This window comes from Pistacia vera, unplaced genomic scaffold (assembly GCF_008641045.1).
Source record: "Pistacia vera cultivar Batoury unplaced genomic scaffold, PisVer_v2 Contig375, whole genome shotgun sequence".
In the NCBI taxonomy this organism is placed as follows: Eukaryota; Viridiplantae; Streptophyta; class Magnoliopsida; order Sapindales; family Anacardiaceae; genus Pistacia; species Pistacia vera.
The window spans coordinates 371,299-384,329 of record NW_022196196.1 but is presented as its reverse complement, the minus strand read 5'-3'; the positions used below and the strand labels follow the sequence as shown (position 1 = coordinate 384,329).

Sequence of the window (13,031 nt, the reverse complement as noted above, 5' to 3'; positions counted from 1 at the left end):
GTCTGCAACAAGGCAAATTAATGTATGTTTTGGTGTATGTAGATGACATACTCTTGACAGGGAATGATGATGAGTTGGTTCAAGAAACTGTCAAGAAACTCAATACTCAGTTTGCACTAAATACCTTGGGTTCTCTCAAATACTTCCTTGGTTTTGAGGTGACAAGAACTACATCAGGCCTTCATATGAACCAAGAGAGGTATGCAAAGGATTTGTTAGTTAAAACACACATGATGGACTGCAACTCGTATGTTGCTCCAATGGTTGTGGGTACAAAGTTGGCTCTTGAAGATAGTGAAGCCTATGACAACCTAGCTCTTTATCGAAGTACTATCGGTGCCCTGCAGTACTTAACATTGTCCATACCTGATATTTCTTATTCGGTTAATAAGTTGAGTCAATTTTTAAAGGTCCCTACTCAGTTACATTGGCAGGCTTGCAAGAGGTTACTAAGATACATTAAAGGCACTATCAACTTTGGTGTGCATTTTAGCAAAAGTAATAGACTTAATCTGGAATGTTACACTGATGCAGATTGGGCTAGTAATCTTCAAGATAAAAGATCAACTAGTGGCTGTTGTGTATACTTTGATTCCAATTTAATACAATGGCATTCTCGATAACAAAAGGTTGTGGCTCTATCTTCAACTGAGGCAAGAATATAGGGCTCTTGCTCGAGGTTCTATTGAGTTAGCCTGGTTTTGTAGTTTGTTTACTGAAATTGGAGTGTCTTTACTCAAAGTTCCCATAATATAGTGTTATAATCAAAGTGCAGGTTCCCTTGCTTCAAATCCTATCTTTCATGGCAGGACTAAGCATATTGAGCTTGATGCTCATTGTGTAAGGGAAAAAGTTACAACCCATAAACTGAAAGTTCAGTATGTCCCCACTAAACTTCAAAGAGCTGACATTTTCACTAAGGCACTTTCAACATCCAAGTTTGAAAACTTAAGAGACAAACTTAGAGTTCAGACATCTGCTAGTTGTGCTTTTACTTCTAAGTCTAAGGCATAAATGTCTGTGTGATGGTTCTCAACTGATAATATTGCACTAATTTATGAAATCCGAAGTGTGTGCTAGTTCAGTTTGTGTTACTGATGTGACTAATTTTCTGAAGTTTTGGTTAGCTGACGTTTGTGTAATTGCTTTACTAAAAGTTGTCTGATAGCAGTTTGAAAGGTTGAGGATTTTTTTTTTTTTTTACTGCTATTATGCAGAGCATATACTGGATGTTTGAGAGAACTTTTGCAACTTATATGTAGAGTGTTTATTGCTTATATATAGGGTATTTTCTGATGATTATTTATGAGCAGAGTAGTGGATAAACATTTGGAGGAATAATATTACTTCTCCTGAGATAAAATGTTTGTTGTTTTTCTTAAAGCTTCTTTGCTTAGCTAAACTGATTACTAAGCTAAAATCTCTGCTGCTATCTTAAGTAATCTAGCAGATGCACTCTAGAGGAACAACCAAATTTGAGGCAAAATATTTGTTGTTCTCCTTAAGCTTCCCTGCTGAACTTTTCTTGAAGTTTCTCTGCTGGTAGTTTGGTTGTTTGGTTTATGGGAGGATGTTAGGATATAAACCAATATTGACTAGTGAATGGCAGAATAAAGGAGGTTTGGTTTACGGGAGGATGTTAGGATATAAAACAAAATTCAGTTGACTTGTTGACCAGCTGATTAGGATAGTTATTAAATATTGTACTCACTGTTAGCTTAGCTTATCTTGTATAAAAGCAATTGTAACTACTTTACTTTTAATAAAAAAAAGTAAAAACGCGACAGTTTTCTCTCTTCTTCTTCTCTGATTTTCTTTGTTCCTGTTCCATGCTTCTTCCTTACTGTATATTACCACATTATCCCTATTTAATTCTAAAATTCCATAATATACTTTTATTTTTATATTTCAAACAAATCATGTTACTATAGTACATTTTTGGTCATTTTAATAATAAAACATATTTATAAGTCATATTTTACCAAATGCGTGAACTATTTATCAGTCACTTATAAGTTTCAAATGCTTATAAGGTTAAATTAGTTTTAAGCACTAGCTACTTATAAGCTAATTTTCATAAGCTCAAACAAACACCCTCTTAAGCCCCAAAATCAATTAAATTTAAATATATTTTTATTTTATTCCGAAAATTAAACTTTTCCTAACCTCTCTCTCTCTCCCTCTCTCTTTTGTTGAAACTTCTCTACTTTCCTAATATTTTTAATTTATCTTATTTCTTAATCCTTTACATTTCTCATTTTTTTAATTTTTTCCTTTTTCTATTTGTTTATTTTTTGAAAATGAATAAATTTTTACTTCAATATACTTGTGATTTAGAAAAAGTTATGAAAACCCATAAAAAAAACAAAACAGAAGGCGGAAAAAATATTCCCTGTGCAAAATCATGACAGAAAATATTTTTTCCAATCTTCTTTTGATTTGTTTTTATGAATTTTCCATAACTGTTTTTAAATCATGAGTTTTTTAAGAAATCAAAGAAGTTTACGACAAGGGTAATTTTGGAATAAAATAAAATAGATTTATTTTTAATTGATTTTGGGGCTTAGAATGAGTTTGGAGGACTTAAATAGCAACCACAACACCAATTCCCCCCCCCCCCCCCCCCCCCCCCCCCCCCCCAAAAAAAAAAAAAAATAGCCCCAAAGAAGGTCTAACCCTAAGTTGCGACGCCTTGAGGCTATCCAATATGGGCTATGCTTTTGTGGCGTTGTTTCCAATTATTGGCATCTTGAATTGTCAAACAGATGAAAAAGCCACAAAAGAATGTTAAGAAAAACTGCTAACCATAGTACCATACCATATCAGTATTACAATACAAGTTAACTGATACTTCAAAGAATAAATTCCCCTTATAAAATTTTTTACCAAAGTACGTAAACTGCTTTTCTAGCATCCATTTACAAGACTGGCAAAGTATGGCAATTACTTAACCACAAAGAAGAAGAGAAGAGTTGCTGGGTTGGCATAAGAGTGACATGTTCCTTCCTTAGCTTCATTCAATCTTAGTAAGGCAAAAGATTAAAAGGAAAAGCAATTGGGCTTCTACTTGAAGCCTGTCTGGCTGCACCTGCTCTTTACCCTCTTGTTTGACCACATTTACTTTTGGTCCACCACCTTCAGGGAATTTTACGTTACGTTTCATTATGCTATGCAAATTGAAGAGATACCTTCATTCTTAATCCATATCATAAAATTAAAATATTAGATTTAGATTTATGTATATTTTATTTGTTATTATAGTTATTATTCTCAAGTCCAAAGATGAAGGGGAGTAGAAATTCATGTTCAATGGGCAAAAATTATGTGATGGGTGGGGGGTGAGGGAGTTTCGTTATTCAAAATAGGTATTAAATGGCCTAGTGACAAGCAACTACTCCGAAAGCAAAAGCAGAACGTCCCTCCCACGTGACTTGTCACAAGGGAGGTGTAATACACGTGCGTTCCCCACTACTCACGTGACCTGCCGGCACGTGCTCTCACGTTATCGTAGACTGTAAAATGACCAATACACTCTCATCACATTACTACTACGCTCACCTCAACTCTACCTTAATTGAAGCATCCTAGAAAAGGCAAGCCACTATTGATTCTCGCCACGTGGCATTGGCACCGTCAAGCCTTTTGGCTTTTGACACGAGCCAAGCACTCACATGGCTTGCTGACACTACCCTCCAGCTCTATCACGTGCAAGTTGGACCCCACACATGCAAAAATCAGTTAAATAACAAAAATTTTAACTAATTAAAAATGAAAAAAATCTCTAGATAAATGAAAACCTCCACGCCAAGCAACGGCCCAGGTACTCACTCTTTTTCAGCCTTTCCTTTTAATTCAAGCAAAAAATAAAAATAAAAATAAAAAAAAGGTAAAAAAATAATAAAATAATAAAATTATCTACTAAAGAAGAGAGATATCACAGCAATAAATAACAACAGTTACACCTTATCCATTATTCGAAGAAGACTCGCATAGGGATTGGCACAATCAAATTCAGACCCCACTTTAACCAATCTTCACTACTCGATGCTTGACACGTAATATGATATCTGACATTTACAGTAGGTCCAATCACGTAGACAGTTCTGATCTTGCATGTTTACTACACTACACCAGTACACCATGTAGTATAGGAGACTAAAAAGTGCAACGTAACAACGGTGGAACCGCTTGTAAATCCTACATGGCAAGGTGAGGTAAAAAGTGAAAACCAAACTGGCAGGTCATCTGTAGCGGAGGACATGTTGGGAAGATCTTAGCCGTTGATTTCCATCAAGTTGAGCTGTAAACGTCGTGCTTACTAGTGGGGATTGAATTTAATAAACCAATTAACAGAGGTGGAAAATATTATAAACAAGTTTTAAAAAATGAGTGAATTTCAGAGAAAAATAAAAAAATATATATAGCGCTATCCCCGAGGGAAATTAAAGCAGAGGAATCGGGCTGTAAACTTGGACGCTAATGCACAAGCCTCAGCGGCAAACCTGCTAGATCGGTTCCTAAGGAGTTGAATTTGAACACTTAATTACCCTGTATCCATAATTAATTAATTTGTTAATTACCTGTTTACCCAGTTATCCATTTAAAAAATGTGCTACTGCTGCTACATTAGTTATTTAAGTCAGACATCATGAATTTACCGTAATACCCACGTGAGTAGCTGATATGATAAGCAACGCATAATAATCGTGTGTGGACACGTGCAGTGATAATTGCATCACCACCACCACTTGCAGTTAATTCCCTTGTTATTACATTGCGTGAAAAATTGATTTGAAGATTTCAACTGTTTTGATCGATTCACAAGGGATAAACAAGAAATAAGAGACAATTTTAAATAGTTAATTAATTAATTAATTAATCTTTGGAAATCTAAAAATGATTCTAAAAAGATAGAAATGGTATACCGAACATGAAAAGCCTCCAAAAGAAAAAGGGCACTAAAGTAACTTCGAGCACGATTTTCCTTTAAATCAATTAAAGCTTCTTTATTTGTCTGGTAAAATAAATAATTAATAACCTTTAATTGTTCGTCTTAAAACTTTAAATTTTTTGTCCTCGTCAAAATCCTCCATTTTAGCTGTCCGCCTGTCCCCTTCAATCGCAAATAAACCCTCTCTCTCTCATCACAAAACCACAACAACTGCTCACACTTCTCTCCTCACATTCTTCTAACTATACTCTCTATTGCCTTAACGTCAACTCCTGAAATAAACAAGGAAACTAAATTATGGAAGCACCAGAATTCTTTCAGGGAAACTATTGCTCACAATTTGCACCTGAAAAACACCATTCTTTTGATTCTAAAACCACCGCTGGTGACCATTTCATTGTTGAGGAACTTTTGGACTTCTCCAACGAAGACGCCGTTGTTACTGACGCTGCTACTTTTGATAACGTCACTGGAAATTCTACCGATTCTTCCACTGTCACTGTCGTTGATAGCTGCAACTCCTCTTCCTGTGACCCCAGCTTTTCCGCTGATATTGCTTGCCGGAATTACGCTGATGCTCACTTCTCTAGCGACCTCTGCGTCCCGCCGGTAATTCCATACATGCAATAATTCATCAATGTTAATGTTTAATTTTCCAGGGAAATTACATTATTCACTTTTGGGTGAATTTATTTGTTTTTTTCTGTTTTCAAAAATTTAATTATAATGGTCAACAACTGCATATGGCAATTTGCATAAAGCAATATGTTCAATAACCACTGCTTCTTTATCAAAGTAAAATTCGTACTTTAACCAATTCAAATTTTTTATATAATATAATTATAATAATAATAATATTTTTTTTTTTCTTTTCTGTTTCATTTAACAGTTAGACGATTTAGCTGAGCTCGAATGGTTGTCGAATTTCGCGGAGGAATCATTCTCCTGTGAGGACCTGCAAAAGCTCCAATTGATATCGGGCTTGAAAGCCCGCCCCGACGAATCATCCGAAACCCGCCAATTCCAACCCGAACCCGACCGAAGCAGCAACAATAATAACAATATTATCTCTAGTCCCAGCAACCCCATTTTCAATCCAGAAATGGCGGTCCCAGCCAAGGCCCGTAGCAAGCGGTCTCGGGCGGCCCCATGCAACTGGGCGTCTCGTCTTCTTGTCCTAAGCCAGAACACTTCGTCCTCGGACACCGACATCATTTCCACGGGTCCACCACCACCCCCACCACAACAAACCGCTAAGAAAACAGTTAAAGCAAGTGGGTCGAAGAAAAAAGAGTGCGGAGATGGTGGCGATGGTAGCGGAGAAGGTCGGAAGTGCCTGCATTGTGCGACCGATAAGACACCGCAGTGGCGGACGGGGCCTATGGGTCCGAAGACGCTCTGTAATGCTTGTGGAGTGAGGTACAAGTCGGGGAGATTAGTGCCCGAGTACCGGCCGGCTGCAAGCCCGACGTTTGTGCTAACAAAGCACTCAAATTCGCACCGTAAGGTGCTGGAGCTTAGGCGTCAAAAAGAAATGCAAAGGGCCCAACAGCAGCAACAGCAGCAGTTTATGCATCATCATCATCAGAATATGATGTTTGATATCTCAAACGGTGATGATTACTTGATCCACCAACATGTTGGGCCCGATTTCAGGCAGCTGATTTGATCTAGTGGACGCTAGTGTAGGAGAATTCTGCTGAAGTTATTTTCTTTTTCTTTTTACCCTTTTTTTAAGGTTAATTTAGTTGCGAAATTGGGTAGTGAATTTCGTGATATTTCTAATTTTCTTCTAGAGGAGTAATTTTTCCTAACTCTTTTGAATTTTGGTAACTCTTTATCAATTAATGTTATCTTGTTTTTGCCTTTTTTGGCAATTCTTTTTTCTTTTCCTTTTTTTAATTTCCTGACTATAAGTTATAATTGAATTACCCATAATTATTTCATAGATTAATTAAAACTTATCGTGTTTGGTAATGTGTCATTTTAGAGTTGGTTTGCAATAGTAGATGTGGCTAGTCTCATGACATATTCTCCAACCATCCATATTCCAAAATCAAGACGCATAGTACACAGCTTCTTTATTGCGCCATGAATCTTCAAAATTCGTTGGGGATTTTTATGTTTGATGTAATTAATTGGCATAAAATTGGACAACCCTTTTGAATGACATAATGGAGAAAAGAAAATTAAATACTTTTGAATGTTATAACGAAAGAACGAATGAAATGATGAAGCAAAAGAAAGGGGTTTGACGTTTGAGTAACATATACTCATACTCAAATTTTAACCACGAGGAGAGGAACATGAAATTCAGTGAAAAGGTGAAATAGTTATAGGGGATTAGGGCATGCAATGCATATTACAGAGAATGTTTGAAAGTAAATGCTGATTGGTTAACACATTTTTTCACATCGTTTTCTGCTACTTTGATTTTAAAATAAATTTTGCACAATTTTCCTCACTTTATGATTCCAAGAAATTTAATCACAAAAGAATCAAAGATCCATGCAAACTACCACGTGAAGATGACTCCATATATCCATTCTCTTAAAAATCCCTGAATGATTGAATGAATATTGATGGATAAATTTTAATTTTATGAGCAGAACAGAAGATATATTTTCTTAAATCCAAATCTTATTCCATGTGAGTGAAGATTTGTGATAATAGGAGAATAATGGTTCTATCGGGGGTAAATTTTATAGTTGACGACGATACAGCACGATCCTAGGCAACGCTAATCCATAGGTGATAGGTCTCTTTATTTTAATTAATTAAATAATTAATTAAATGAATTACCATTTTCACATCTTCTGTCTCAGTCTGCTTCTTTTCATGCATTTCTTTGGTCTGCTGCTTTACTATATTATTTTACCAGAGTGGTTGTACAATTGGTTAATTAAATTAAAGGGGATGAGAAGCACCGTTTGCGGTGGTCACATGTGAAATGGTCAGAATTTCACAAAGTTTATGATGCCATCACAAACACGAACTTTCTCAATGTCGTTTACTATCTCTTTACCAAGCCTCCCTGTGGCTGGCTGTTCATCAATTAACTGCCCTTCTTCTTCTTCTTCTTTAATTAATCTACTGCTCTGCAGAAAACAACAGTTCAATCATATAGGTGAAAGTATTAATTAATTTTAAACCAAATTAAATAAATTGGTAGTGGGTGATATTGACTTTTTTAATTCCATGCATGCAGTGCTTTGAATACCTAACCTACTCATTTTTTACTCTAATAATTTACCTTATTTTGGTAAGACCTTGAGAACATGGGTAAATTAAAGACTACAAGGATGTACTGATCCCATCCCTTTTACAATACATTAATATAATGTAAGAGAAGATAGTTCCATGTTCATTGTAAAGCCTGTTGTCTCCTATTCTCAACAGCTTCTTTCTTTATTATTTCTATTCACTTTTATCTCTCCCCATAACATGCTTCAACCAACCAATTTCATTTCTTTCATCAATTCAAATCATATAATTAAACTTATCCATATCCTTATTTAATGCATGAAATTAATATTGAGCTCTTATGGGTTTTTGAAGACTTTGTTTGTTTAATTTTGCAATTATTTAGTGGTGGAGTAAGCTGTTGGTAAATGCATGAATAATGTAAATATTGATAATGAGTGAAGAAAGAAAAGAAGAGAGATGAGATGAGATGGGCACATGTATATGTACTGTTAAAATGGAGACATGGGCGCCATAGCCAAAGTTTATTTTCAGAGATTTGGGAGACAATGGGGCACCATTTCATCAACCTCCCCACTATCTCACGTGCCCTTCACGTTCCCTCTTTTTTAATCATAATCAATTAGGTTTCGCTTACATATCAAGTTTATACACTTTTCAACGTGCCAAAACCCTCACTCACAACTCATATTATTATTGCTTAAAACAAGTATGGGATAACTAAAGTTCTCCAAACCTCTTCTTCAAACAACATCTTCTTATCTTTTTGAAAATCTTTCTTCTTTACTACATCAACAGGATGGTTGAAAATGAAATCACATAATCCATAAGATAAAAAGGCTGAGATTCAATAATTATGGGTATATTGAAATATCAATACCCAAAACTTTGATGTTCTTCATTAAAAAAAAAAAAAAGATAATTCATAGCAGACAATTTTTTTTTGTCCTTATAACAGCTTTAGGCAACTCAAATCTAACTGACAAATTTTTCAACAACTCTCAGAACAATAAATAGTTGAGAGAATTCAAAATTGTTGCAGCCTAGTCACCCTCATACACAACTGTTAATTATAACTTCAACTGATAATGAAAAGGGCCTCACAAGAAGAAAAGCAATGATCCATCAACCACCGTCTTCTTACAGCCTGTTATCGCGGCACACTGAGTCCCAGCTCTGTATGGTTCAAAACGAGGCAAGAAATTAGCATTAAATTCCTCTATAAAAAAGAAAAAAAGAATCCTGGAAGGGTTTGTCAAGTTAATTACATTGTTAAAAAACCACTTGATATTAAACAATCGACAAAGACATAGTGTATAGAAGTCAACTAAATGAGAATTAAAACTCCATCACTTAAATATTCTCCATATGTAGTGAGAGAATTGAGCAGTCGCCATAATTGGTTATGGCCACTCAATCTTGAAGTGGAACTTGGCAGCACAATAATATTTATATCTCCTTGACTAAGACTATTAAGAAACACCATGAAAGGAAAAAGAAAAGAAAGAGACGTTAAGAAATACAAAAGAAAATGTTGAAAAGTAATAACCAAAGAGAATAAACCAATGGCAACTACAAGAGGGCATGGAGAGAAAACTTGGAAGAATTCCACAACTCGACCTGACCACTAATTAACATAGGAAAAATTCCAGTATTTCAGAATTGATTACCATCTCCATATGGAGCTTCTTTGATTGGAAACCGTACAATATTGTAACTTCTTAAATGTGTCACTGACATACTTGAGATAATGTATAAACAGAGTAAACACTTGCCCGGGCTTTCTTTTTTTTTTTTTTTTTTTTTTTGGGAATAAATACCAACCTTTTCATATTTCGAACAAATTATAAATTTTCAGAGATAAATGAAGTAAAACAGCCTTTTCTGAGGCATATGCCACAACAATGTATTCTACACTCAAACATCCGAAAGTACAAGTCACTCAATCCTAACTCCAGGTAAATCATCTTTACCCAAGGAAGTTTCCAGACTGAAAGTTGGAACTTCAAGGAACTTCAAAAGAGTTCAAACAACTTTAGTTTCTTCACGTCACTTGATTAATATATTTATACTTGTAAGCCCACAAAAAGGAAGCAAAGTATACTTTGATTAATAATTCAGTATCTACTTTACACACCCAGCAACATGGAGATATTGATGCTTAAGTTTGTATAGTTATGCAAATAGAATTAAAAAACATATGCAAGTAGGGAGCATGAAACTCAATTTATTTGCCTTGGCTCCTAATTCAAACGAAGAATTCACTTAAATCACAAAAAAAGATTTTCTATATCTTCAGAAGTCCTGGAATTCATTTGCAAAGAAGATTCTATAAGTCAATCTATAAAAGAATCATATGAAAAGGAAATAGCAACAAAAAGCAAGTCAGAAGCCCAGTATTAATTGAGATTGAAAAACAATGGGGAGTTCACCTGCAATCATCTAAATTTCTAATCAATTTGATTGTAAGGTAACTGTACAAATTTTAAAACACAAAATAATTAGTCTCCCATCTTCAGAGTGTTCATTCCTAAGTTTAAAGACAATCATACATTTAACTATTGTCTTATTTTCACCGCACTATTTCAGAAGAAAAACACATTTCCTTTCTATTCTAGCAGACCAAAAATGTTGTTATATATCAGAAGTTACCATATACCTAAATCTTGTCAAGCTTTGTAAAGGTCCCTGCACTAATCCTGATTGAACTTCACGATCTAACCTTTCCAACCCATAAAAAGATCTCATGTGATCATATCCACTTTGACACAAAATCAATTGGAAATGCCTATGAATCTCCAATTCCTATCAGTTTTCCAAGTACATATAATAATTTAGTGAAAAGTATTACCCTCAATTGTTTACTTGTTATGTGTAAGTTTTCTTTCTAATATGTTCCCATGAACACTCCTAGTCCTTATCACCACCTCTCTCTCTCTTTCTCTCTCTCTCTCTCTCTCTCTCTCTCTTCCTGTTTCTTTCTTTGCTGAAATTTTTTTCTTGAAGAAGAAATTCTTACTCCTCTAATCTTATAAACTTATATCATTTTCCATTTGAAAAGCGAAATAAAGATTATAAAATGTAACAGAAGCACATCAACAAAAGAATCAAATGACTGTCTCTCTCCCTCTCTAAGTTGACAACTATAACTTTTGAACTCAAGAAACTCCCTAACATTCTCATCGAATTCTAAACAATCTATCAAGAGAAATAGAAAATTGTAAGCGCGTTGGTGTATCCGATTACTTGGATAAATTTCCTGGTTTTATATCCTTAAGAGAAATAATGTATTCTACAGGAGGGGTTTGTGCCAGTTGCATCAATGGTAATACATACTTATGAGTTTCTGAAGACCAAAATGCAAAAATGGTCTAGAAATGTTACAAATTTCCATGAAAACCCTCAATCATCAAACGGAATGGAAATTTCCCTGCTTGTGATGACTCAATAATCAAGTATTTTAAGCATCTTACTCGGCTATCAGAAATAAACCAGGCAGAAAGTCAAAACATGTTTCTGTAGCTTATTCATAGTGTCATGCATATGATAGAGAAAGTCCGTACATTTTCTTCCATTCCGTCTAGCAAAGTGAGAAAATTATGGGTTTGATAACATACAAAACGTAAATGCATCCCTACCGTGTGAAGCATCTATTGCTGATTTTTTTTTTTCTCCACAGTTCATAGATACGTTTCTCAAGTTGTGCATCAGTGCCGTTCTTCATACTGTGTATTTAAGCATTTGAGGAGCCAGTAAAAATACTGTCCATCCTCAACTTAATGAAGAAAACAAAAATTCTGCTGCTTTCCTCAAACTACTCAGCAACTAAAACGTGTAGGAACAGGCTATGCCAGAAATACTCGAAAAATCAACCTCATCCAAATATTAGATTAAAACAAATAATACGAAAAGAAAAGGGTAACGAGCAGAACATTCAAACCAAGAGTAAAAAGTTGCTTACAGAAACAAAACACAAAAGATTTGGAGATTATCAAACTCCTGGGTTTGCACTGCTAAGCATACCCTGAGACAACGATCTCGAGCCCCTTGAATCAATGCCAAGACACGACGTTAGCCTGGCCGTAGATACTGCTGTGTGCAGAGGAAGCAGAGACTGAACACAACCTAGTTGAGGAACCGACCTGAAAAGTTCATCAGAAAAAAAAAAAAATGCTCAGCGAATTTAACAGAGGAACCTGAATTACAAATCCCAACGACCAAAATTCAAAATTTCTAAGAAAGTTGAATTGGGCATGAAATAGCGCATTAAGAACTTGCCTTGAGAATGTGGAGGAAGAGGTAGTGGAGGGAAGAAAAGGTGAGGATTTGGGTTTAATGGTAGGTTTGTTGATTGTGGATTTGAGTAGAGCGTGAAGGGGTTTCGACGCAGCTCTGTAGCGAGAGGCCATTTCGGGAGAAGACAAACGTCTAAAGTTAGGGTTTCTGGAGAAACAGTGTTTAGAGGTTTTTGAGGGGTTTTACGCTTCTTTGAGAAATTACCGTTTACCAACCAATAGCCATATAGACTACAGAGGGGGAAGTATTTTTGTCTTAGCGGAATGCACACATTACTTACCACAATTTCTGCCAAGTAAAATTTATTTGATTAAATTCAGTCATGTTTTTCCTCATTAATCCTAAGACTTGTGATATTTATTAGGCTTAATTACCTGGTGTTAAAAGAGCAAAAAAAATATAACATGATTTTCTAAGTTTGAATCCAAAATAAAGATTTAACATAGTTTTCTAAGTTCGAATCCCTTTCATAATAAAAAAGCAAAATGAAGATTTAACATGGTCTCATGAATTCAAGTTCCCACGACCTTTAATAGGGATGATCACTAAAGCTTTTATCTAATCAGTAATTCCAAGTCCA

The 13,031-nt window shown here is 35.1% G+C and overlaps 2 protein-coding genes across 3 annotated transcripts; one reads left to right on the top strand and one right to left on the bottom strand.

Annotated features, from left to right (window-relative positions):
• The first annotated feature begins 5,115 nt into the window (after nucleotides 1-5,115).
• Nucleotides 5,116-6,775, top strand: LOC116140711 (GATA transcription factor 12). The gene is made up of 2 exons (XM_031426306.1): nucleotides 5,116-5,560; nucleotides 5,841-6,775. Exons 1-2 carry the CDS (start codon nucleotides 5,249-5,251, stop codon nucleotides 6,618-6,620), a joined length of 1,092 nt encoding a protein of 363 aa, XP_031282166.1. The 5' UTR covers nucleotides 5,116-5,248; the 3' UTR covers nucleotides 6,621-6,775.
• Nucleotides 6,776-8,981: 2,206 nt separating this feature from the next.
• Nucleotides 8,982-12,653, bottom strand: LOC116140675. 2 transcript variants are annotated; one of them, XM_031426273.1, is made up of 3 exons: nucleotides 12,434-12,653; nucleotides 12,179-12,297; nucleotides 8,982-9,331 (listed from the first exon to the last, which is right to left on the bottom strand). In XM_031426273.1, exons 1-3 carry the CDS (start codon nucleotides 12,562-12,564, stop codon nucleotides 9,306-9,308), a joined length of 276 nt encoding a protein of 91 aa, XP_031282133.1. In that variant the 5' UTR covers nucleotides 12,565-12,653; the 3' UTR covers nucleotides 8,982-9,305. The 2 variants fall into 2 exon arrangements, with proteins under 2 accessions (XP_031282133.1, XP_031282132.1); XM_031426272.1 differs by having other exon boundaries at nucleotides 8,983-9,331; nucleotides 12,117-12,297; nucleotides 12,434-12,652.
• Between the last annotated feature and the right edge of the window lie 378 nt (nucleotides 12,654-13,031).